The sequence below is a fragment of the Musa acuminata genome, chromosome BXJ2-10 (assembly GCF_036884655.1).
Source record: "Musa acuminata AAA Group cultivar baxijiao chromosome BXJ2-10, Cavendish_Baxijiao_AAA, whole genome shotgun sequence".
NCBI classification, from domain to species: domain Eukaryota; kingdom Viridiplantae; phylum Streptophyta; class Magnoliopsida; order Zingiberales; family Musaceae; genus Musa; species Musa acuminata.
The window spans coordinates 17,777,997-17,805,118 of NC_088347.1; the positions used below are offsets into that span (position 1 = coordinate 17,777,997).

A 27,122-nucleotide genomic window follows, 5' to 3' on the forward strand; every position below is an offset into this window, starting at 1 on the left:
TCGTCATATACCATATAAGTCATTTCATAGGTCATCAAAGACTTATGTCTAGTATGGTAGTTACTTTTGAATTTATTTAAGTTCTTCAAGTAAAAATTTTGTTTAAGTCATTTGTCTCTTGTATGGTAATTACTTTTGAATTCTAGTTTTTAGAAAGATAATATAAAACTTTATTCACAAGTTTAAGATTTAAAAAACTTTTACCAAGTGATTTTAAACTATTAATGATATCCGTAAAACAGGTGTACATGTCAACAATAGTTTCGCTTGGTTTTATATGAAACAACTCAAAATCATGCATCAAAAGATTAATTTTTGAATCTTTAACTCTACTAGTACCTTTATGTATGATTTCAAGTGTGTGCCAAATGTCATGCGTAGTTTCGCAAATGAAAATCCGATTAAACTCATTTTTATCCAAAGGACAAAACAAAGCATTCATAGCTTTTGCATTCAAGGAAAAAGATGTTTTCTCAAAATCACTCTATTCATTCATAGATTTAGAAGGTGTTTGAAAACCAAATTCAACAATATTTCATAAATCAAAGGTTATAGAAAGTAAGAAAACTCTCATCCTATTTTTCCAATAAGTGTAGTCCGTCCCATTAAACATAGGAGGACGAATGATAGAGTAACCCTCTTGAAAACCGAAAAGAATCATTTCTCTTGGGTGTTAAACCAAATGAGAAAAATATGGCTCTGATATCAACTGTTAGGATCAAGTCGGCACTAAGAGGGGGGGGTGAATTAGTGGTTACGATAAAAATCACGTCAGTTCTAAAATTCTTCGTTTCGATAAAAACCGATGTCGGAAAGATGAGTTTAACTTGGAAACTCGTTCAGAAGTATAGTGAAAGCAATAAACAAGTAAGACAATCTTTAGTAAAGGTAAATAGCAAGAATAGAAATACAAACTATATTTTATAGTGGATCGATCTTCGTGACATACATCCACTCCTGATTCCTCTTCACTCGAGGCTACCGACTTCCACTATTAATCATCTTTCAATAGGCAAAAATCAACTACCCTTACAACTCGATTCTTCTTTTGATAGGTTCGAGAGAGAACCTTTACACCTCTACTACCTCCTCTCTTAAACTTCACCAATACTTAGAGCTTGAGAGGAGTTCTCATAAGATTACAATAGCATTTTTCTTTCTTTTTGCCCTCGGTTCTTATGTAATCTAAGCAGGGATGAGAGGGGTATTTATAGGCCCCAAATGGTTTCAAACTTGGAGTCTAAAAGTGTCTCATCCCTAGTTTTCGGGATACTAGCGATACCACCACCTATGTTGGGTGATACCACCGCCCAGTCTGACAGTACTACCACCTGATAACATGGAAAAATGTGCTATTGACTTTTCCAGCTCATGGGTGGTTCCTCCTAACTTTGGGTGACCGAATGAGCCTTCCACTTGGCCTAAAATAGTCTCAACTCAGGCCCAATGGGCCCCTAATTGAGTTGAAAGGGTTACATCCAAAACCAACTCAATTATGACCTAAACTAACTTGATCTAGACAAATTATTACAAAGCACGAATCATCTATTGTCCGGTATTCATTAGTTCTTCTAGTGCTTCGTTCGATCCTTTGACGCATTGTCCTCTCTTTAGGCGTATTATCCAATCGGCATGTTGACTCTCGCAACTTCTGATCTCATTGGCGTAATGTCTTATCCTTCGACCCAATGCCCGAATTCACGGCACGAAGCCTTCTGCCAACACATCGACCAATCCTTCGGCCCGACGTCCAATCTTCTGACATGTTCAACTCCGGCCCAACATCTGATTCCTCCTACTTTAATCAATTTTTCTCTCTTTGATCGAAGCTAGTCTTGCATCACTCAAAACGTAGATTAGATCATAACATTATTAATTGGCTTCATCATCAAAATCCGAGATTCAACAGCATATAGTGAGAATGAAATGTAAGGTTCTGAATTTTTGCATGTTTTAATAATGCACAACATATTGATATTTTGATATGATATATTGCATTTGATCACTATGATCGAAAGTGTTTAACTTGAATTCAAAGGTTGTGATTGCTTATGAATTTAAGTTTGTTTTATCTCAATGTAGCATATAGATAGGGGGTGTTAAAGTTAACTCCATCATCAATTGGTTGGCATCATCAAAAAGGGGGAGATTATTGAATCTCGGATTTTGATGATAAAATCAATTGATAAATTAATGATATAATCCATGTGTTGAGATAAGTATTATAGGATTAACTACGATACTAGATAAGGCATAAAGCAGATATTGGGTCAGAGTCAAAGATCGGATGCTATGATAAAGATTCGAACGATGTGTCGGAAGCTCGCCGAGAGTTCGTCGGGAGTTTGCTGAGAGTTCATCGGGAGTTTGTCAAAAGCTCACCAAGAGTTCATCGGGAGTTCGCTGAGAGTTCGTAAGGAGTTCGCTAAGAGTTCATTGGGAGTTCGCCAAAAGCTAGCTGAAAGTTAACCAAAAGTTCATCGAGACTTTGCTGGAAGAACGATTGACATACCAAAAAAAGATTGCTTAGTTAATACCTTAATTATCGTAGTTAGAACTTAGATTGAGTTAGGATTGGGAGGCAATTCCACTAACTCAATTAGGGGCCAACTGGGCCCAAGACAGGGCTGAGTTGGGTTGGATGGAAGGCCCACTCAACCACTTGGAGTCATGCTAGGCGGTGGAGTCGCTTGAGGCTCAACCTCCGAGGTGGTCTGGGTGGTGGAACCGCCGACAGTTAATGCTATCAAGTGGTGGTACCGCCCGGTTAGGCGGTGGTACCACGAGAGCTCAATCTCTGAGGCTCTATCAGGTAATAGCACCACCAAATTGGGCGGTGGTATCATCCAGTGTCAGAGTGTTAAGCGATGGTACCGCCCAATAATGGATGTGGTACCGCCAATACCTCGGAAATCCGGGAAGAGACACCTTTTTGCTCTAATTCTGAAACCTTTAGGGCCTATAAATATCTCATTCCTTTCTTCATGAAAGGGTAACAAAGGCTATAACATAGTATAAAAAAAAAATTTGAGTGTTGGGGTGTAAAAGTATTGTAAAAAGAGCTAAGAGTCCTCCTCCTCTTTCTTCAGCTTTATAATCATTCAAGAAGAGGTTTGAGGGTTATAAGAGTTGTCTCCTAAACCCGTGAAAAGGAGAAAGCTTTGTAAGAAGATGGTTAGTTTTCGCCTATTAAAGGAAGACCATTAGTGGACGTTGGTGACCTTAACGGAGGAGGAATCGGAAGTGAATGTAGGTCACAATTACCGAACCACTATAAATCCAGTGTGTTCTTTCCTTACTGCTTTCTTTCACTACTTAGCTGCATTCTACACTTTGCATTTACTTTAAATCATTATTTTCATTACTTTCATATATAGGCTTTATCGAAACGATTGTATCGAAAAAAAAATTTTGAATCAATGAAATTTTTCTCTCATTCTAAACTTTTTAAGTTCTTCTGGGGTGAAGTTATAAAAACTATAGTGGACTTAATCAACCTTTCTCCTACCACTCGATGGAGATATGTTAGAAAGAGTACGGACAAGGAAAGATATTGTTGAATCTTATATTTTAATGATAAAATTAATTGATAGTATTTATCTGATCTGTATTTTAAGTAACGCAGGAAGTTTCAATCAGGGAGAGATAATTAAAGTAGGAAGAATCATGTTAGGCCAGAGTGGAACATATAAGAAGATTGTACGTCAAGTCGGAGGATCAATCGACATATCGACAGAAGGCCTCGGGCCATGAGATCGGGCATCAGGCCAAGAAGAGCGAAAATTGTACTAAGGAAATCGGAGTTGCGAAGGTTAACTAGCTGATTGAGCAATAGGTCATAAGAGAGGACGACACGTCGATGAACCAATGACATGCCGAACAACATTTGATTGACTTTATAATAATTGTCTAGATCGAAGTAGGTTTTAGGCGTAATTGGGTTGGAATTGGGCCAACTCAATTAGGGACTAGTTAGGCCTATATTTGGTACCGCCCAAACACATCATAGCATAGTCTCCGAGATTGTGTCAAGCGGTGGTACCACCCAAACACAGTCTCCGAGAGACTATCAGGTGATGGTACCATCAGACTGGGAGGTGGTATCACCCAGTGGCAGGGTGTCAAGCAATGGTACTACCAGATTGGGTGGTGGTACCACCCAGTGTTAGTGCTGCAGGCGGTGGTACCGTCAGTACCTCAAAAACCGGGGATGAGACACTTTTAGACTCCAAGTTTGAATCCACTTGAGGCCTATAAATATCCCTCTCATCCCTTGTTAACTTTCACAAGAATTAAGAGCCAAAAAGAAGAAAAACGCTATTGTAATCTTGTGAAAACTCCTCTAAAAGCTCTAAGTGTTAGTATAGTCTAAGAGAGGAGTAAATGGGGGTGTAAAGGTTATCTCCTAAACTTGTGAAACGGAGAAGAAGGGTGTAAAAGGGTAGTTGATCTTCGCTCATTGAAGAAAGATCGTTAGTAGATGTCGGTGGCCTCAACGGAAGAGGAATCGGTGGAATAGATGTAGGTCACGACGACTAAACTACTATAAAACAGTTTGCATTTCTATTTTGTTGTTTATCTTTATTGCAAACTGCTTTACTTCTTCATTACTTTTGCTGTACACCCTTTCATATGCTTTTAAAGTTAAACTCACTTTGTTGAAATGATTTTATCGAACGAGATTTTTGAACCAACGTAATTTTACCACTGCATTAATTCACCCCCCTCTCTTAGTATCAACTCGATCCTAACAATTAGTATCAGAGACACGGTTTTCTTATTTGGTTTAACACCTAAGAAAAATGACTCTTTTCGACTTTCAAAAGGGATTTTCTATAATTCGTCCTCTTATATTCAATGGGATAGACTACAAATATTGAAAAACTCGAATGAGAGTTTTCTTGCTTTCTATTGATTTAAATTTATGAAACATTATGGAAAACAGTTTTCAAAAATCTTCTCTTCTAATGAACAATTGGAATGAGTTGGAGAAGAAGACTTTCTCTTTAAATGCAGACTATGAATGACTTATTTTGTGCTTTAGATAAAAATGAGTTCAATCGAGTGTCTATTTGTGAAACGACTTTTGATATTTGGCACATACTCGAAATCACTCATGAAGGCATGAATAGAGTTAAAGAGTCTAAATTCAATCTTTTAATGTATGATTTTAAACTATTTTGAATGAAGCCAAACGAAACCATTGTTGACATGTACACCCATTTAACGAATGTCGTCAATGGCTTAAAAGCTATTGGCAAATGTTTTTTGAATCTTGAACTTGTTAATAAAGTTTTACGATCTCTTTCTAAAAATTAGGATCCTAAAGTAGTGACCATTCAAGAGGCCAAGGATTTGAATACTTCTCTCTTGAAGAACTTATCGAGTCTTTGATGACCTACGAAATGACTTATGTGGCACTTGACGAACTTGAGAACAACCTTATAAAGAACATGAAAGATTTTACATATAGAACAAAAGAAGACCACTCAAGTGAAAGCTCAAGTGATAGATTAACTTGAACTTCTCATAATAAAGCTTAAAAAGTTCTTAAAACAAGAATCAAAAAATAAAAACAAACTTAAAAAGAACACGACTACTTGCTATGAACGTAAGAAGCTGGATCACTCCAAAGATGACTATAAAACTGAAGAAGAAGTTGCCAAAGGATAAATCGAGCTCATCCGAAGATAAAGAACAAACCAACAAAAGCAAGGTAGCAAACTACGACTTGACGGCTCTCGACGATAAGGTAAATGACTCACCCGAAACTCCCTTAGTTTATTTTGAAAGTACTTGATTCTTTTCATGAGTTGTTTTTAAATTAGTTAGTAAAAATTAAATAAAAGGAGATCATGCTTTTCTTTCTAGTGTTTTAAAAAAATAAAAAAAATTGATCATGACAATTGCATGTTAACCCCTAGTACTAAGCATGAAAAGTTAGATTCACTTAAAAAGAAAATTGCATTACTATAACAAATAAAATAATTTTGATTAAAAATGTTTCATGTTTAATGAAATTATGCTTGACTATTTAATGATGTATAATGATGTAATGATGTAATGGAAATGTTAAAAAGTCCTAGTATCATGCTTGACGATTTTATAATTATGCATGGTGATTTGAAGTAATGATGATTTTTGGGTAATTTATAGTTTATTGAGCTTGATGATTTCTATGATTTTCGTATTGCTTTTCGATTATAAATAATGAAGCATGACTTTTGTATGAAAGACTTGAACATGAAATCAATCATAAAATTTTGAACCAAAACAACTTGAGCTATCTTTAATTTTATAGGAATCTATCTACGTTGCTTTCATTGAATTTTTTTAAAGATGATTTTGATTATGATGTTGGATTCCTTTTTGTATGATTTGTTTTAATGATGAGATGATATATCCAATCGAACCATTTATCGATGTTTGTGACTTGAGATGTATTTTATATGAAATATTTTTTCTTGATTCACGTATGATTTACTTGTGAGAAGATTTATTCAAACGAATCTTGATTCTTGACATTAATATTTGAGATTTATTTGAATCAAGATATCTTATTTGATCTCCTATGATTCTATTTGTTATTTACTAAAAAGAAGATTTATCAATATGAATCATTCACAAATTGATCTTTCATATTAATATCCTTTATATCATGATTTTTATATGACTCATTTGTAATTATGATTTGTATATCTCATAATATAATTGAATCATTGATAGAAAAAAAAAGGAGAGATTAATGAATCTATCTATGTTTTTTTTATGAATCTTTTGAAAATGATTTTGATTTGACGATTTGAATTTGAATGATCTTTATCTTGATTTTTTTAGATTTATAACTTGAGATTTCATATAAATGAATCAAGATATTATATCATTTGATCTTCTATGTTTCTTTTTGTTATTTATAAAAGAAGAGATTTGTTGAAATAAATTATGTCTTGTGACATTCATGATTTGATATTAATATATTTTATGTCATGATTTATTAATGATATCCCTTTGTATTCATAAATTATATATCTCATCACCAAATTAATTTTTTTTTATGATGACTTGAACATTTTCACCATTATGTTCTTCCCTTCTACTTTCTTGTTTACAATGACAAAAAGGGGAAAGAAAATAGCTAGCATCTCAAGAGAACCAAATTTGCTAGTTTGAATGATAAACTTAGACATGTTAGATCTCCCAAATACATAAATTTTTCTTATATATTTTTCGGATCATGATCTTGATTTCTCGATTTTTAGACTTGAATCTTCTTTTTGAATCAAGATTGTTTCCCTATCATTCCTTCTATATACAAAATTATCATTATAAAGGAAAATTTGTTATTTATCTTCGTCATGCTTTGAAAATTATTATAAAGGAAAAAATGAATTACAAAATTATATTCTTCCCTTCTTTTTGACAATGACAAAGGGGGAGTAAAATTTGCTAGCTTGCATATTCTAAAAATGATGCATTGCTATCTTGCTAGCTTGCTATCTTACATTATTTTTCATAAACTTGTTAGCCTTCATACTTCAAGGAGAAGTAACACTTGCCAAGTTGCTAACTTGCATGTTGTAAAATGATGTAAAATTTTACTAGCTTGCGCTTTGCAAAGAAAGCAAAAAATTACACTTCTCAAAAGAGAATAAAGAAGCAAAAAACCGCTATCTTGAACATCACCAAAAATTGCTAGCTTGTCTATCTTAAGAAGCAAAAACACAAACTTGCAAAATTTACAATCTTGCACATCTTTAAAATTAAATGATGATTTGGTGATTATGCATGATGTAAAGTGATGACAAAATTTGCTTGCTTGTATGTTGTAAAACTTACATATCTCAAAAACTAGCTAGATACACTTTTCCCTTTTGTTGATGACAAAGGGGGAGAAGTTATTATGACAATCCTGCATAGAATGATATAGAATGATGTATTGAAATTTTGATTGTGCATGATTTTATGATGACATGTTACTTGGATTTATGATTAAATTTGCTTTAACTTGAATTCAATTTGAATTCAATGTTTCTATCAAATGGCATATTGATAGGGGAGTTAAGGATCAATTGATTGTCATCATCAAAAAGGGGGAGATTATTGAATCTCGGATTTTGATGATGAAACCAATTAATAGTGTTTATATGATCTGCATTTTGAGTGACGCATGAAGCTTCGATCAGGGAGAGAGAATTAAAGCAAGAAGAATCATGTTGGGCCGGAGTGGAACATGTCAGAAAATTGAACGTTGAGCTGAAGGATCGGTCGACATATCAACAGAAGGCCTCGGGCCATGAGATCGGGCATCGGGCCAAGAAGAGTGAAAATTGTACCAAAGAAATCGGAGTTGCGGAGGTCAATTAGCCAATTGGGCAATAGGCCGCAAGAGAGGACGATACGCCAAAGAATTGGACGAGACGTCGATGAACCAATGACATGTCAGATAACATTTGATTAGCTTTATAATAATTATCTAGATCAAAATAGGTTTTACGCGTAAATGGGTTGGAATTGGACCAACTCAATTAAGGGCCAATTGGGCCCAAGTTTGGGCTGTGTTGGGCTAAGTAAAAAGGCTCAAACAGTGAGCCAATAGGTGGAGCCATCTTGGCACAATCTCTGAGACTATGTCAGGAGGTGCTACCATCGGTTTGGGTGGTGGTATCGCCAGACTGAGTAGTGGTATCACCCAGTGTTAGTGCTGTAGGCGGTGGTACCGCCAGTATCCTAAAAACCAAGGATGAGATATTTTTAGGCTCCAAGTTTAAATCCACTTGAGGCCTATAAATATCCCTCTCATCCCTGGTTAACTTACAAAAGAATTGAGAGTAAAAAAGAAGAAAAATGCTATTGAATCATATGAGAACTCCTTTAAAAGCTCTAAGTGTTAATGCAGTGTAAGAGAGGAGTAAGTGGGGGTGTAAAGGTTGTCTCCTAAACCTATAAAAAGGAGAAGAAGGGTGTAAAATGGTAGTTGATCTTCGCCTATTGAAAGAAGATCGTTAGTGGATTCCGATGGCCTCGACGGAAGAGGAATCAGTAAAGTTGATGTAGGTCATAACGACCGAACCACTATAAAACGATTTACATTTTTGTTTTGCTGTTTATATTTATTGCAAATTGCTTTACTTCTTCATTACTTTTGTTGCACACTATTCCCTATGCTTTCAAAGTTAAACTCACTTTGTTAACACGATTTTATCGAACGAGATTTTTGAACCGACGTAATTTTACCGCTACACTAATTCACCCCCCCTCTTAGTGCCAACTCAATCCTAACATATGTTTTTTATAATCATTTAAAAATATTTGTTTGTAGGACATTTGTTCACATTCCAAAAAGATAAAATCTTGATGATAAATATAAACAATGTATTTTCTTATATTATGCATATGGAAAATTTTGTTACAAATTATGGGATCTTGAAAATAAAAAAAGTCATCGAAATTAGAGATGTGGTATTTCTTGAAGATCGGACCGTTGAAAATTTTAAAAAAATTTACAAGCCAAAGCCATTCAATAAATATTCTTTAGATCTAAGTCTAGTGCCTCCTCCACAATTGTCAGTGATGATGGTAGAAATGTACAGGAAGATCATAGTGATATGCCCTCAAATGATGATACTAATAAATATGTTAAGCAAAGCATTAACCACAAATTAAACATCAGTTAAGAAAATCCACTTAAGAGAATCGATCTTCTCGAAAGGTATTCTTCATAAGAATGTGTTATTTACTAAAGAGGGAGAATCAGAAAGTTACCAAGAGGTAATTACATGAGCAGAAAGATAGATGGTTGGTGGTTAACTATCATACAACAAAAGATGAAATCCTTATATGAGAACCATATATTTGACTTAGTAAGATTACCTAATGGGAAAAGAGTATTAAAGAATAAATGAATGTTTAGGTTGAAAAAGAAAGAAAATTACTTACAGCCTAAATACAAAGAAAAGTTAGTTGTAAAAGATTTTGAGAAAATTTTTTCGGTGTTAAGATGTCTTTTATTTGAGTTATTCTTGGGTTGGCTACCAATTTAAATTTAGAGATTGAATTGCTTGAAGTGAAAACTGCTTTTCTTCACCGTGACTCGAGGAGGAAATATACATGGAACAACATAAAGGGTTCAAAGTTAAGGAAAATCTGACATGCAAGTTAAAGAAGAGTTTGTATAATCTCAAGTAGGCACCAAGATAGTAGTATAAAAGGTTTAACTTTTTAATGATTGATCATGGGTATAACAAGACTACTTCTCACCATGTTTATGTGAGATATTTTTGGATGATAATTTTACTATTCTCTTATTATATATGGATGATATATTACTTGTTGATCATGATACTTAGAAAAATACAAATCTAAAAGGAGAGTTAAGTAAGACGGTTGCTATGAAAGACTTAGGTCCGACTAAATATATTCTTTGTATAAGTATTATTTGTGACAAGAAGAATGATAAACTTTGGTTGTCTCAGGAGAGATATGTCGAAAAGGTTCTTGATAGATTTAACGTGAGTAAGTAAAAACATGTTTACTAGCCATTTGTAGATCATTTCAAGTTGAGTTGAAGTAGTGTCCTATAAATGATAAAAATAACAGATACGAACAAAGTACCTTATGCTTCAACATTTGATAATTTGATATATGCCATGGTATACACAAGGTCAGATATTGCTCATGCAATTTGTGTGGTTAGTTGATTTCTTTCCGATCCTAAAAAAGTCCCTAGACAATAGTTAAATGGATTTACAGGTATCTTTGAAGCACTTCTAGATTATATTTATATTTTGGCACCAAAAAACCTATGTTAGTTAGCTACACTGATGAAAATTTAGTTAGTGATATTGATTCTAGAAAGTCTACCTCTTGTTAGATGTAGTATCTGAGAACAAAGAGATTTCCTCAACTGTATAGCAGATAAGATTTTCTCAATTGCATGAGGCAATCTCTCTGCTCTGTTAAAGAAATCTTATCTTTCACCATGTATAAATAGACTTCATATGATACTAATTGAAGTATGCTTTTCTTCATTCTCTTAATTCTTCATGGTATCAGAGCAGAAATTGTGAGGAGTCTATCGCTGCTATTGCAGGACCCTTATCGAGTCGACGTTGAGAAATATTTTTGCTGTCCGACATCACACCAGTGCCAAATTTCTCATCGTATGTGGCAGTTCCCCCTTTCCAGATCCTAGGCGGATCTGCCCCCCCACTCGCCGCCCACAATCGGTCGTTCGATGGCAGCTTCCTTGCTTCCAGTCTTGATCACGACTACCGCACCAAGTTCCAAGCCTACGGTGCAGCGCTAAGCATTTGTTGAGCCTAGTCAACACATTTGGTGACTTTGTATCTTAAGGAGCACACACTCTTGGTTCCTTATTACTGTAGAATTTTTTTTTATTCTTCCTCCCTCCTTATCGTAGAAAAGTGCCAACACTTATTACTTTTTATTTTTCTTCCTTTTTACTGTAGAACTTGTTGATTCTTCTTGCCTTATTGTAGAAGTACCAACACTTCTTCCTTTTTATTTTTCTTTTGATCCTTGTCATTGCTATATACTTCTACTTGCTCCCACATAGTAGTCCATATCTTCCATATGTCTTCATCATCTACCACTGTTGCTCCACTTACTATTCCAACAGGGAATCATAGTACTTTCCCACATATAAATCTTATCTCCATAAATACAGCAACCCTCATCCCCTTCAAATTATCTAAAGGTGGCAACTACGTATCCTAACGTGCTCAATTTTCTAATCTTCTATTTGGCTTTAACCTTCTAGGCTATGTCGATGGCTCTCTTCCTTGTCCACTAGTGAACATCCCAGGAGTATCCAGTCCAGTATCAAATCCGGACCACAAACTATGGTTATGCCAATATCGTCTCATTCTTCAAGCAACTCAAGCTTCAATCGCTAGATCCCTCGCCCCACTCATATCTTCGTGTGACACTACTGCCGAAGCTTGGTGCAAGTTGCAAACCACCCTGGGAAATCGTTCACGAACTCGCATGCTTAGTCTCTTATCCGGACTTATGAAAACAAAACAAGAGGGAAGTACTATTATTGATTATCTGCACAACATAAAGATTATTATCGATAACTTAGCCTTGATAGGTCATTCCCTCAGTGATGAAGAAGTTACTGTCCATATCCTCAATTGCCTAGGAGACGAGTACAAGGAACTGGCAGCAGCAATACGGGCACGTGATTCACCAGTGTCATTCGAAGAACCCTACGACAAGTTGATTGATTTTGATATATATCTCAAGCGTGAGGACAAATTGTTAGGACCATCCATCACGGCTCAAGTCAATCAAAAATCCATGAGGAGAGGCTATTAGTATAACAAGACTATCAACAAAGGTTCAACCAAGATACCTTCTGAACCTTTAAGCTCCGACCAAACCCCTCCTCCACATCATCAACATTTCAATCACGATAACCAAGGTGGCTACTTCAATCGTCAGCAGTCCTGACGCCCTCAACACACAAATCAACGAAGAGTTATCTGTCAATTATGTGATAAAGTCAGTCACTCTACAAAGGTCTGTCGATCTCGACCCTGACTTCCTGCACAATCACATTGGCCTCAAGCAAATCTTGCAACTACTCCAAACACTATTGATGATAATTGGATCGTGGACTTGTTGATCTAGAGAACTTGTTGATCTACAACAACTATAGTGGACATGACGACATCATCATCGGTGATGGTAAAGGACTTCCTATTATTCATACTAGTTCCACAATGCTTAATTCACCTACCACAACTTTTACACTCGATGATGTTTTGTGTGCACCTCACATTAAACGTAATTTTATTTCTGTTTCTCAATTTTGCAAACAAAATAATACCTCTATTGAATTCTTTCCTAACTCTTTTCTTGTCAAGGATTTAAACACGGGGGTATCCTTGGTCCAAGGTCAGAGTAAGGACAATGTTTATGAATGGTCGTCCGTTCCACAACTCAAACAGCCCACTGTTTACTCCTTAGTGGCAGCTCTAATCGATGTGATACATCGTCATCTCGATCATCCCTCTCTCTCTATCCAAAATAAATTACTTACTCATTGTTCTCTTTCTACTCCTACAAATAATAGCTTTTATTGTGATATTTGTCTCAGTAATAAAAGTCATAGACTCTCTTTTAGTTCTTCCCTATCATGTTCTACACCATTTGAAATTATTTATACTGATGTTTGGGGTCCTGCTCCCGTCACTTCCTTTGACAAGTTTAGATTTTATATCGTTTTTGTAGACTATTTTACTAAGTACACATGGATTTATCCTCTCCGTAGTTAGAAGTTTAAACAATTTTTACTAACTTTAAAAAGTTGGTCGAAAACTTCTTTCAGTCTACAATTAAAACAGTTACTCTGATGGTGGGGGTGAATATCAAGCTCTCACATCCTACCTCTCAACCTGTGGTATCCAACACCTTAAGTCACCCCCACACACTCCTCAACTAGTTGGTTCTGCTGAACGCAAACATTGATATATTGTAGAAACTGGTCTCACGCTTCTACATCAAGCCTACATGCCAGCAACCTTTTGGTTTGTAGCCTTTTAAACTGTCGTCTACCTTATTAATCGTCTGCCCACTCTAGTTCTCTAATATCATTCTTTATTTGAAAAACTATTTTCTAAATCCTCAAACCTTCAAAAACTCCGAATATTTGGTTGTTTATGTTATCTGTGGCTACGTCCCTATGCCATAGCGCCAAGATCTACACCTTGCATATTCATAAGATATTCTCTTGAACATAATGCCTTTCGATGCTACAAACCAAAACCTCAAAAAGTCTTTATTTCACGTTATGTTGTTTTTGTGGAGTCTGCCTTTCCATTTCAAAACCATGAGTATACCATGCCGGCTACTCCAACAAACTTCTCGGTTCAACTTCCCACTCCCTCCATTCTTTCTATCTTCCTTTTTCACAAGCCTCCCCTACTACTGACATAATATCCTCATAATCACAACAACCTTCTTTACCTAGTACCACTGATGTATCTCAGCCTATCCCAACCCTTGTCAATGCCTCTCCACCACCCATACCAATACCACAATTTTTAGTTCCTAGACATCCAATGACAACATGCTCAAAAAGTGGTATCTTTAAACCACGTCAGGTTCTCGACCTACATCCTATCACCAAATCCTCTCTTGAGACCAATGAACCCACCACAATTACTCAAGCCCAAAAATCTCCTCACTAGCGTAAAGCCATGTGTGAAGAATATGATGTTCTTCTCCATAACTCTATATGGACTCTAGTACCTTTTCATCCTACACAAAACTTCATCAGGTGTAAATGGGTCTTCCGAATTAAGTGGAACCCCGACGAGTACATTGCTCAATATAAAGCATGATTAGTAGCCAAAGGGTTTCATCAACGACCTGGAGTTGACTTCACAGAGACTTTTAGTTCTAGAGTTAAACCCATAACAATTCAGCTTATTCTAAGTTTGGCCATCTCCAAAGGCTAGCACTTACGACAACTGGACGTTAACAATGCCTTTTTACAGGGGACTTTAATTGAAGATGTCTTTATGCAGCAACCCCCTGGCTTTGTTCATCACCAGTATTCGAGACATGTTTGCAAATTATAAAAAGCCATTTATGGACTTTATCAAGCTCGTACTGAACTTGGATCGTTTCTAATATCAATTGGCTTCATCAACTCCAAGTCTAATACCTCTTTATTCCTACGACAACAACATGGAAATATAATATATCTTCTAGTATATGTAGATGATATTATTGTTACAAGCAATGATCCCTTAGAGATTCAAACATTTTTAAAGCAATTGGCTTATCGATTCTCCCTCAAAGATTTAGGACCCTTGAGCTACTTTCTAGGAATGGAAGTAACATTTACATCCTCAGGTCTCCTCTTCTCACAGAGAAAGTATATTCAAGACTTATTATCAAAGATAAATATGTAGGATGCGAAAGAAGTTGCTACTCCTCTCTCTACTAGTAAATCACTCAAATTATGTGATGGTAGCCCTACCACGGACTCAACTCAATACCGATAAGTACTTAGCTCCTTATAGTACTTGGCTCTCACCCGTCCAAATATCTCATTTGCAGTCAATAAATTATCTCAATACATGCACCAGCCTTCTGCTATGCATTGGTCTATGGTTAAACGAATTTTGCGGTATCTTAAAGGGACCCTTAATCATGGTCTCTTTCTCCGTAAAACCACTCAACTTCATCTTCATGCCTTTGCTGATGCTGATTGGGCGGAAAACTTTGATGATAAAACCTCCACGTAAGTGTATGTGGTCTTTCTTGGGTCTAATCCAATCAGTTGGAGTTCTAAGAAACAATAGACAGTGGCCCGGTCTACAATTGAAGCTGAATATCGTGCTATTGCTATCACTGTTGCTAAACTCAATTGGGTCACAAATCTCCTCAAGGAACTCAAAGTCAACTCTACCTATACTCCTATAATATATTGTGACAATGTTGGAGCTACCTTCTTATGTGTAAATCTAGTGTTTCACTCACGCATGAAACACATTGCCATCAACTTTCACTTCGTGCGAGATCAAGTTGTTAGACATCAACTTCGTGTCTCTCATGTTCATACGGCTGGTCAACTAGCAGACTCACTCACGAAGCCTCTAGCTCGCAAACTATTTTTGTTACATCGATCCAAGATTGGTATCCTTGATAGGAGTTCGATCTTACGGGGGCATGATAGTCACAACTATAAAAATATATTGTTTCGTCTTCCATTGAAATTGAGTATATAGCCACGGAAGTTTATAAAAAGGACTATGATAAAAAGGTACCAAGAAAAGTTGGGAGTCAAACAAGAGAGTTTATCTTACGTTACTAGAGTCCAGGTGTTATTCATCTCAATAAAAGATTCAATCATTTGTGAAATTAGTTCAGATAGTTAGGATTTTTGGTGATATGGACAGTATTATCCTTGGATTGATTGGGGTAGATCTTTGATATTTCTTAGTTTTTCTCGTTGATTTCTTAAAACTCATTTGAGTGCCTAAATATCTCATAATTAATCTAGAGAGAGTGACATTATAATCTCATTATTTTATATTGAAAGATTGATTTGGTTTGCTCGTGATTTTGTTTTCTTCGTGTTGAAGAGTGTTTTCACATTTTTTTTTTCATAATTCGTTTAGTATTCTATCACTAATTAGATTAACTTATACTCTTAGATTATTTATAATAAATTTAATGTTAAATTATATCTTATTTTATTTATATAGAAAAATTATATTATGTTGTTTATCGCTTTCATAGATTCAAAATTTTATATTTATTTTTTTCTAATAAATATCAAGAATGGAGTGTCCGATCACTTTGAGAAGCATGAAGACGTGTAGAAAGTTTACTAGGTTGGCGATTAGTTGTGTGCGGAGGGAGAGGTAGCCATGACATGACACCCTCTATATTGAGAGAGAGAGAGAGAGAGAGAGAGAGAGAGAGAGAGAGATATATATATATATGGAGAAGAGGACTTAATGATTTCACAAGTCTTAATTTAAAAAAATAAAGGGATGAGAAGGCAAAAAAAAATAAGGGTACGAAATGAGGTTTGCGAATGGTTGCGTGTGGAGAGATAAGCACGACACTCTGCTTATTCAAATGGGAAATAGGACTCATTTCACAAGCCTTAATTGAATGACCAAACTGCATCTTTAAAATTAAAATTTAAAAAAAAATTATTAGATTGGATTAGACCACTAAAATGGGGTGTATCGATTCATATTAATAATATATTATATCTAAAAACTTAAGATGTCTTAACCCAACACGTACACATTAATTAAGAAATTATTTTATAAAAATAATCTGCACAAAAATTGAACTCAGCACCATTTCACCTTAATGCCAATGTCGAATTTTTTTTATGAACACAACACTATTATTATATGTAAAAACCTAAAGTCACTAAAGTAGACATTATTTTAATTTGTATTCTGTTCTTAATAGGATCATTTTGTTCCTTTCTGCTGTTGAACGGTGGAGGGCTGCTCTGCTCATTACAACTCCCCACAAGTTCTTCCTGCTACTTGCTAATCCTTCAAACTGGTCTCGAGAGGTTATCGGATCGATCCATGCTCGATGGTGTCCGAGTCCGATAATTTTTGGGCTCGGATCTGCATTTGATCCTACGGTGACACGTTTCCTGGATGGATCCGACCCGATAACACCTCGCGAACGAAGGATCAGCTAGCCATCTGCCAAGCGGGCACGGCACGTGCGTCGTTCTGCGAAGGGCACAAACCCACGTGCGTCGTTCTGCGAAGGGCACACCTCGCTTTCCTCTCTCTCTCTCTCTCTCTCTCTCTCTCTCTCTCGCTCGCGCGCACCGTTATCATGCTCGGTCGATTAGTTGCGAGGAGAACAGCAACCAAAGCTCTCCTACAATGCCCCAAAACCATCCCACTGCCTGTCTCCGCAGCTCGGTGCTTCGTGACCGGCGGCGGAGATGCCTCCTCCTCTCAGGAGCGACTCGCCCTCGACATGATCCGCTACGCCCTCGGCCACGCCAGATCCCAGAAATCAGGTCCCTGACCCTTCCCCTGTTCTTCGATTGTTCCCCCGTTCGTTTATTTTGTAGATAGTTTTCAGGGTTTCTGGCGGCTCGACCCGTTTATGACTTGTTTTGGATTTGCAGGTGATTCGTATGCCCACGCGATGCTGGTTCTGGAGCAAGGGTTGTCCAATTTGAGGGGAGTTGTCGGAGCCGGAGGAGCTGTGGATGGGGCTGGTTCGAGCGACAACGCCATGGTCATGCTCATGCTCGCCATGTCCACTTTGCACTATGAGAGGTTATTACTTACTCTTCTCGATTGCGGTGGCTAATGTTGCTTATGAGTACTCCTTAGATGTGGAATGGATGATTGCGATTTCATGTGCAGAGGGGAGCTTCGAGATGCTGCCGAGAAGCTCGAGATGGTTGGCCAGTTGGGGCGAGCCTCCTTGGATCTCAGAGGTCCGCCGCAACTTGATTTTTGTCTTCAAAATCTTGTTTTAAGAAAATTGTAAATTCATCGATTCGCATTTTTTTCCTGTGATGTCCTCATAGCCGCATTCTCAAAGTCCTAATATTTGAATTCCCTTTCCAGGTATTGTTTTCTTTACGTGATAAGCAAATTTATGTTTTTATTTTTAGTTTTTGGACAACTTCATTCCACTGTATTATGAAGTCAGAGATCAGCAATACAAGCTAAATTTCTTTGCTTAATTTAGTGATAATAAATTTGAGCAAGGCCTTTTCTGATGGAAAGCCTATAAAGGCTTTACACGCTCATTTGGATTTGTATCTATGATCTAAATAATTGCATTAGTACTTATTTATCCTTTTCACTTTTTACCTTCTGAATAAGCAGTTGCAGCTTGGGAGAGTCGGGTAGGGTTAAACTTGGAGACAAGTGAGGTATGTAATTTGAACTGCCTTTTTTCTTAATAATCTTCCGATAGATTCATTTAAAGATTTTCGTGCAATAGGATGTCACTTCAAAGCTGGTCGAAGATGATTGTTCCCGTTTGCTAAGAACCAGCACAGAGAGTGGTTTACCTGTGTCGGAGGTCACCAAACTTCGTGCTAAATACATTAAGGGTCTTGTTGATCTTGTAAACGGGGATGTCAAATCAGGTTTCTTTTTCTGAGTTCCTCTTGGAAAATTTAAATATTTTTTTTATGACTATGTTAAATGATATAAAGAGTCAGATGAGTAGCGAGATAACTTGTATTCTTTTTCTCAGCGGAGTTATCTTTTGGTGGTTCTAAGGACCGTGGCCTGGAAGAAGGTGAACATCAATTTGTTAAAACATGGCTAACATCAAATGAGTAGAAGGAAAAAGAAAAAAAAGCTTTCCTACTCGACTAACATGAGATGCAATTTGCCCTTGATGTAGGAAACGGCCTTCTTTCTCGAGGGGAATTTTCACATTGCACTGGGAATTTCTCATTTGCAAAAGAGTTATATGAGAAAGCACTCTTGACTTCCGAAGCCAGAGATACTTCCAGCATTTCTTATCTAGCTGCTGCTAATATGGTTCCCGAAGAAGTTATAATCGGAGCTACCTGTGCCTTGGGGCAGCTTTTATCTCATTCAGGGTAATTTAGCTGTTGATCTAAAATTTAGCTTTCGACGTCTATATGATTAACTTCATATATAAAAAAGTCATTCAACTGTAGCTTGTACGTCAGTATGTATTATAACCCAGGGCATATAGAATTCTCGTTGTTTATATAGTTTATCTTGATCAGGGTTTGCCGTACCGAGCCGTACCGCCCGGTATGGGCGGTACGTACCGGTCCGACAGGTTTTCGGTACGCGGATCGATGGTTACCGGTCCGAGGTACTGTAGCAGGCACTGTAGTACTGTAGTAGTGCTACAGTACTCGGTACACCCGGGTGTACCGCTCGGTATACCGTACCGTACCGGTACCGAGCCCAGGTCGAAATACCGGTATGGTACAGTATTGCGAACCTTGATCTTGATTGTATTGTTTCAAATGATATACAATTTTTAGCCCTACTATCTTGTGATTCACCTTAATCTAGTTTGCTTATCCACTCAGGAAATTTGAAGAGGCAGAAGAACTGCTGACAAAGGCTCTTGTTAAGGCTGAAGAACACTTTGGTTTGTCGTTTTTGCCTTCTTTAATTTTTTTAATAGTTTATCTGCTTTCTGTTTGCCACATAGTGTTCTTCGTTTTGACTTAGGTTCAACTCATCCAAAGGTTGGTGTTGTGTTGACTTGCATAGCCATCATGTATAAACATAAGGCACAGATGGAAGCATCGAGTTCTATACTGATCCAGGAGGTTAGCTGATACTTATGCTGCATATAATGATTTTGAGTTCTTTCCCCTTTGTTTCAGACAAGAAAATATTGTGTACATAACATCTTAAAATTAAGCTCCCACTTTGTCCGATTCTCCCTTTCACTTTCTGAAGATATCTCAAAGATAACCAAACCCTGATGATATACTCAAAATCTTACCGAGCATCCAAACCATGATATACTCAAAATCTTACTGAGTAGGAAATTGTTCACTCACCTTTTTTGCAACGAAATTTATACAAGTTGAACCATCAATAATCATTTTGTAGTTAGCACTCATTTCAGAGCATTGCAAGCTATATCTTAAAATGCATATGTTTTCTAGTAAAAAAGAACATACATCCCACTGTACAACATATAACTCTGTCCACTATTGACCAAGTCTAGGATATATAAGGGTTTTGTTTCTTCAAGTCAGTCGAGGTCTTTTGGTTATGAGCTGGCTAAGCATTGATGGGTATCGAAGGGGACTTTGACTTCTTTGTATCTTTTCTTAGTATGTACTTTGATAATACGATTTGCATTGTTTGCTGAACCATTTATATTGACAAGTGGTTACATGTTTTGACAGGGACTATATAGGAAGGCCACAGATTTGCTCAAAGCCCCCTCCTTGGATGGTGAAGGTACATGATATTTCCTTTATGTTCATTTTTTATTTAGATTGTTTGAGTTTTGACCAAGAGAACTTTTTTTGTATTTGTGCAGTTGATGTGCAGGTAGATGGATGCGACATAGTCGCCCTAGCAAGAGGTAGCACCCTGGACAATCTTGTTTGTTTTGTTATGATAGTTGCTATTCATTCATATTGGTTTTAGTTCTAAACTAAAGCCTATCTTGTAGAAAAGTTTGACTTTTATGAGATCCTGTCCATTCTTAATCTATGATGATTCGGTGCATTAATTTCCATCCTTCAAACTATCCAATCTATCGAGAGAAGCTTGTGTAAAACTCTAGTTTCTCATAATTTTTGGTGAAAAGCATCCAAACAGTGGGACTCACTTTCCTCCCACTGTATGTGTATGAATTATCTCCTTCTAATTTTGACATGTTATTGTTCATTGCTAAGTTTGACTAATCTGTTTCCTGTTGATAAATCTGAAGGTGGATATGCAGATCTGTTATGCATTCAACAAAACAGAAAGCAAGAAGGGGAGCGAATGAAGAAGTGGGCTGAGTCTATGTGGAGGAACCGACGATTATCTCTTGCGGAAGCCCTGGAATTTTCTGAGCCTTCAAAATCTGCAGTTGTCGACACCCGAATATGCCGAGTCCTGTAGATCAACAAAGCATATAAAGGCTATCTAAAATGAAGAAGTCACTACTGGATAAAATTTCAGTAAAAGATCCAGTGCAGTTGACCCCCTATATCATACCGTCGGTTTCGAGGACGATGACCATTGCCCCTCTAAAATGGAGAAGTCACTACTAAATAATGATTCATCGTGTTTTTTATACTCTCACGGTGACAGACATCATCAGAAATTGCGTATCATGACCACTTTTGTATGTGATAATGTGGTGGATTTTGGAAATTTCGGCTACGAGTATGAAACTGAGATACACTGTAGTTGTGAGCTTCTTCTTTCTCCGATTCATAAACTATCGTGACAGAAAACTCTATCAAGCTACGATTACATGATCTTAAGAACAACTTCCAGCTGAATGATGTGTTTGTTTCCAAATAAACAATCTGATGATTCATGGAATGCTGTACATTTGGATACTTGGAATCAGGAAAAATGCATTCTTGTGTTGGATCTCTGCTTCTCTTCCTTCTTCTGCTTCTTTCAATTTGGGTCTGCTTCTGCTACATGAGGAACGCACTGAGCCGTTCTCAAGTAAACCACAGAATGCGTGCGTATGGAGAGCTCATCCATCATCTTCTGGCATCCATTAACCTCCCCCTTCATGAACAGAAACGAGATAATGTAACTCGTGGAAATGAAGACGTCTATACATTGCTAGATTTGTCCTACCGTGTGTTGCAGAGGAATCAAGAAGGGGAGCATGGAGAAGAAGAAGCCGGCTTCGCTTCCTGCGATGGTTTTGAGAGCCGACACTGCCACGCTCGACGGATCAAAACGGAGGAATTCGCTCTCTAGCCATTAGATTTCCATGTCAGAAGCCGTGCAGGGACGTGGGTTGGGGGACGGCCGTTCACTGTACCTGATAAAGCGCAGAGGAGGAGCTCGATCGTGCGAGCAATGCACGGAGTGCGTGTGTGCTCCGAACCCCACGTCAGGACTTCCACGTACGACAAGGGCGTGATGCATGCGAGCCGCCAGTCCAGCCTCTCGAGGACCATCAATTCCATCTCTTGGATCGTGCTCGCCGCAAACGAATGGTTCAGGTCCTCCATCTGAATGTGACAGCAGCACGATCACCACCACCACTAGATTACATGTTAGTTCATCATGTGGTAACACTAACCTGGAGATCATACCACGAAGGAATGGAGACCTCGTCCATCTTGGAAGCAATGGAGAGGCAGGCGACCGATAACAGGTCCACCATCCACTCTTCCCACCTCTATTCCAATTCAGCAACAAATGAGTCATCACCGCAGTTGCTAAATGTCATCAAGAATACGGTGATGTAATTACCATGACACAGTTCATGGAGATGAATCGATCGAGGTAGTTCACAGCGCTGAAGGCAGTGCCGGTAGCCAGGTTTAACCGGCTGCAAACCTGAAGAAAAGAGAAGGAATTCAAGATCCAAGTATTATGGTTCACCAAAGAAGGAAGACGATGGACTCCTTTACCTGTGCGATGTATCGTACTGCTCTGGTTCTTGCAGCGGAGAGATTGGAAGACTGCCGCAGGTAAGCTAAGTAGCCACGTCGGGGCGCATACTGATGCTCCCTCTCCAGGAGATCACGCAGGCTGTTATCTCGGTCTTCGTCGGCGTTGGGTGGAGGTGAAGAAGAACGTCTCGGTGATGGTGTGGGACTAAGAAGGAAGGGCTCCTCGTCGCACAAGAGGCACGGACCGCTGCTCTCCATCAAGGGAAAGAAGAAGTTCTCTGACATGCGAAGTAACTCGACGACGCCAACAGCCAATCTGCTGCAGCTTTTTATAGAAAGAGGAGAGAGGAGCTCTGCAGCGACAAGTACGCTCTCGGTGGAATCTATAGTAAACCTGAGACTGCTACAGCTGCGTCTTCTCAAGGCTTACAGACATCGAAGGACGTCGACGCCGATGATGGATTGATGCCGTCTGAGGATTAAGGCCGAGCATGCGTGGGATGTGGCCAGTTTGGTGCGGCTTTAAGATGTGGGAGGGCGGCCCTCATGAACAGGAGTGAATGCTTGGGGTTATTTATATAGCGCTTCACATAAAGGGTTTGACCAATGGCGTGACGGTGCACGAGATGGGCCCTTCTCCTCGCAAGCAGTAAGTAGTAGCGGCGTGGTTGGGTTGGCACAGCCAAGCTAACACACGTTTGGACACCTCCTCTACAGCTCTACCGCCTGCGCAGAGTTTGTTTGGGTAGGAGAGACGGAGGGCAGATAAGGTGTTTGCTGAAATGTGTAACGGGGGACCATTTCACGCGGTTTGGTCTGGTCTCTCGTGGATCGTATGATTCCGTCAACTATAGGCGAAAACACCAAAACCTCGCTCGATATATTTTACGTCTTAAATATTAATAATATATTTACACATAAAATATTATTGATCTGATAGTAATTTACTACCACACCAACTCATCAAAAACTGATTAGTAAATATTGCTGATCTATCTATATATCAACTTAACCTAATACATTAAAAAAAATTCAAATATAATTTTATTATAAATCATGACCTTAATAAGTCTTGAATACAAAGGTCTTTTCCTCTTATACCAATTTAAATTTTTATTAGTGTTATTTTATCTAAAAGTTTATGATATATTATTTATATTTTTTGAATAATTATAGCAAATTTATAATGAGCCTGATTTGGACCCAATTTAATCGATTCAATGCTACTATAGTAATTTAGACCCCATAACTTCCAAATCTCAAACCAAAAAAAAAAAAAGCTTATAGATTTCTAAGGTTGCATTGAATTGATTAGATGCATTAAACTAAGGTTTCAAATTATCTCTATTGATTGGTATTTATAGGTCCGATCAATGATCGATATCAGGCCATATAGCTTAATACTAATCAGTGTCGTTATATATGTATAAGCCAAATTTTAAACCTTGTGTTGGATAAATAATTTGCACCGACAAAGTTCATCATAAGCCTCGTTCTCATCATGTCTGATAGATTTGAGTCCAACCCACAAAACGGTAGAATAGCTTAGATGTGCGAAGAAGACACAGGACATGATGTCAGTATCACACCTTCCAAAAACAATACCTCCTCAGAGGGTTACTCACAAGCACACGAGACGTCCAGTCCGTCCTGCTTTCAATATGGTGGTGGATTAATCTATATGACATCCTCACCATCTGAGATGAGTGATGACGAATGAACAGCTGAACTGTAATTTCCCTGATTTTTCTGAGGAATTAAATGTAAATTAAAAATATATCAGGGAATAAATTTGTAAGAGTATAAAATAAATAAGGGTTTGCTTTCTACCGTCTCTCATGTCTCCCTTGGAAGGAAAACAGACGTTGCGTCTGTGGGAGAGAAGGGAAGAACAGATAGAAAGAAGAGAGAGGTCTCGACTCGACTGTGAGGAGGAGAAGAAGAAGTGGTGAAAGAAGAACTAGAGAGAGGATCTCGGGGATGGAGCAAAAGGAAGAAAAAAAATAAATGAGAGGATAGAGAGAAAAAATAATTATTATTATTATTAAGAAAAATATATTGAGGACTCCTTTTGATGCAAAATGGATTTAGATTAAGCTCAGGCAAATTATATTAGGTATGATTTTGAACTCCTTTTGTATTCTTATTATTTATATTTATGTTTTGAGTTATAAATTATCGAATCATGATTTCTTAGTTAATTAGATATTTATATTGTTAAGGAAATAAATAATAATAATAATGATATTGGAAGAATAAGAAAAAAAAAGATGATAATATGTTATATTGAGGATATGCCATAAATATCTGATAATTGTATGTCTTTAGAAATTATAAATATAAGTGATTTACATGATTTATAGATTTTTGTACCATTTAAGAGTCTTACAAAAGAATTTAGATGTTTATCATTTGCAAAAGCACATGATTGAAATAATTATTTTTTTATGTTATAAGCATCTATTGATTTATGTTATCTAATTCGTATAAAAATATCTATTCAACCACTATATTTGAAATGCATTAAATAATATTAGTTTTGAAATGATGTATTAGTTTTAAAATGATATGCGAAAATAGGATTTGATAAAACTCTTAATTTTGTAAGAAAGTAATTGATATGTTATCTTTTAATTATGATAATTGTCTAGTTAGTTATGACACAAGGAGATATATGTTATCTACACGAAAGGGGTTAAACATAATTGTGAGCCTTGTCGTGAGATATAATGTAGTTGTATCCATTAATACTATTATAAAAACATGACATTAATTATATTTATATTCTCATTATGAAAATATATTTAAATGCGTCTTATGCTTTGAAAAGTATTATTAGTAAACCATAATTTCAAATGCATATGTAAACTTTATAAACATAAAAAATATTTAATATTTATATATATTTCGAAAGCGTATGTTAAATATATAAAAAAATTAATTATTTAAAAAAATATTTATTTATAATAAGTTTTAACTGGCATATGAGTCGTAATTTTTAACTGGCATAAAAATTAATTACTGTACATTATAATTACTTTATACATATATATATGTGTATATATATTATTTGGATTAAAATATTATAAATTTTTAGAGTTGTTGAATATATTAATTGTCCTATAAGTAGATTGATTATGGGCTGAGTTGTGCGATTAATGTCATGTGAGTTGATTAATTATGTAATAATTATTCTGTAGAAATTATTTGTTTTGGTTCTGATCTTACATTCTTAAATAGAAACATGTAAAGTTTTGACATTGTACCATTTTCAACCTTCCGTTAGATTTAGAGCGTTACATTTTCAGCAAGTTTCTCTCAAAAACAACAGTCTAAACATCTAAGATCTCATTCCTTTTGGCATGTAACAAGCTTACAAGTTCTAAATAATGGGAGATGGAGCTATTATTAATGTTCCAAGGTCCAAAGCAAGCACTACAAGCAGCAAAGCACTGAAGCCAAGTTTGACCAAACCAGAATGATAGTTGACTACTTGAAAGTCTAACTTGAGAAGAAAGGAAAGGATTTCTGAGAACCTCTTCCTTTATAAGCTGTAAAGGACCTTTAGCCATGGAGGGTAAGGTATCACTATCATCTATGTCAATGAAATATTTCAGCTTCATCATCTAGTCCGTATACAAGCGATCATTAGTATAGTACATGATAACATCTAATTCAATCGAGTAAAGTAAAACATATGATGCATATCCAAAAGCCTGAAAGGACTGCATGTAGGCAAGCACACGCAGTCTTCCATCATTGCAGAGGAGGTGATGGCGAAAAGACATCCTCACTCCACATCTTTCACTTGAGCCTTCTGTATTGAGCTCAAAGAGTGCAGCACAAAGCTAAACACAGGTACGGGAAGCTTCTTGTCCAAGAGCAACCGAACCCTTGGAGATCTTCTCCGAGGAGGCAAGGTAGGAATGCACGAAGTCGTCGAACCCGCCGTTGCTCTCGCCGGCGTCGTATTCCTCCGGGGGTCCGGCCAATGGCGGCACCTCCACGGCGTCTCCACGATCGAGGTAACGCACCACCTCCCTCGTGTCTGGCCTGGCCGCTGCTGAGGGGTGGGAGCACCAAAGCCCCACCTTTATAGCCACCACCGCCTCTTCGCGGTCGTAGTCGTCGCCCAGTCGGTGGTCCACCACGTCCGCCCACCGCCCCGAAGTCCACCGCTCCCATACCCAGTCCACCATGATCGGGATATAAACAGGAATAACCTTTGTATATGAACAAATACTAGAAGACCAAAATACGCAGCGGAATAAAATGAAAACATAATCAAACAGAATACCAAGATATACGTGGAAAACCCCTTCTATGTGAAGGGTAAAAACCACGGGGCAAACTAGAGATAATCCACTATGAGAATAATGAATGTACAAATCTCAATCTCTTGCCCAAAACCCTAGCAACAACCACAAGAGAATAACTGGGATACAAGGATCACGTCACTGTCCACAATATCTAAAACCTTCCAAGTAATCACAGCAAGAGCCTACTGTAGATTTGATCTAACCTGAGATGAGAA

The 27,122-nt window shown here is 37.2% G+C and overlaps 2 protein-coding genes across 2 annotated transcripts; one reads left to right on the forward strand and one right to left on the reverse strand.

Annotated features, from left to right (window-relative positions):
* The first annotated feature begins 17,306 nt into the window (after positions 1–17,306).
* On the forward strand, positions 17,307–21,348 carry LOC135624347 (uncharacterized). The gene is made up of 12 exons (XM_065127845.1): positions 17,307–17,548; positions 17,660–17,813; positions 17,904–17,977; positions 18,375–18,421; positions 18,493–18,640; positions 18,751–18,795; positions 18,904–19,105; positions 19,574–19,635; positions 19,719–19,819; positions 20,411–20,465; positions 20,548–20,592; positions 20,944–21,348. Exons 1-12 carry the CDS (start codon positions 17,359–17,361, stop codon positions 21,117–21,119), a joined length of 1,299 nt encoding a protein of 432 aa, XP_064983917.1. The 5' UTR covers positions 17,307–17,358; the 3' UTR covers positions 21,120–21,348.
* A 110-nt stretch (positions 21,349–21,458) lies between these two features.
* On the reverse strand, positions 21,459–23,366 carry LOC103999631 (putative cyclin-D7-1). Its single transcript, XM_009421431.3, has 6 exons — positions 22,607–23,366; positions 22,446–22,532; positions 22,273–22,371; positions 22,009–22,201; positions 21,819–21,940; positions 21,459–21,746 (listed from the first exon to the last, which is right to left on the reverse strand). Exons 1-6 carry the CDS (start codon positions 22,871–22,873, stop codon positions 21,630–21,632), a joined length of 885 nt encoding a protein of 294 aa, XP_009419706.2. The 5' UTR covers positions 22,874–23,366; the 3' UTR covers positions 21,459–21,629.
* Positions 23,367–27,122: the final 3,756 nt, after the last annotated feature.

Excerpts from the sequence above, each read along its gene's own strand:
- LOC103999631 (XM_009421431.3), bottom strand. The coding sequence starts at position 22,873 with ATGTCAGAGAACTTCTTCTTTCCCTTGATGGAGAGCAGCGGTCCGTGC. Across the intron at positions 21,941-22,008 it reads CCTCCTCTGCGCTTTATCAG|AGAGCGAATTCCTCCGTTTT; the intron begins GTACAGTGAACG and ends TCTAATGGCTAG. Across the intron at positions 21,747-21,818 it reads TGATTCCTCTGCAACACACG|GGGGAGGTTAATGGATGCCA; the intron begins GTAGGACAAATC and ends CTGTTCATGAAG.
- LOC135624347 (XM_065127845.1), top strand. The coding sequence starts at position 17,359 with ATGCTCGGTCGATTAGTTGCGAGGAGAACAGCAACCAAAGCTCTCCTA. Across the intron at positions 18,796-18,903 it reads GGACCGTGGCCTGGAAGAAG|GAAACGGCCTTCTTTCTCGA; the intron begins GTGAACATCAAT and ends CCCTTGATGTAG. Across the intron at positions 19,636-19,718 it reads TAAGGCTGAAGAACACTTTG|GTTCAACTCATCCAAAGGTT; the intron begins GTTTGTCGTTTT and ends GTTTTGACTTAG.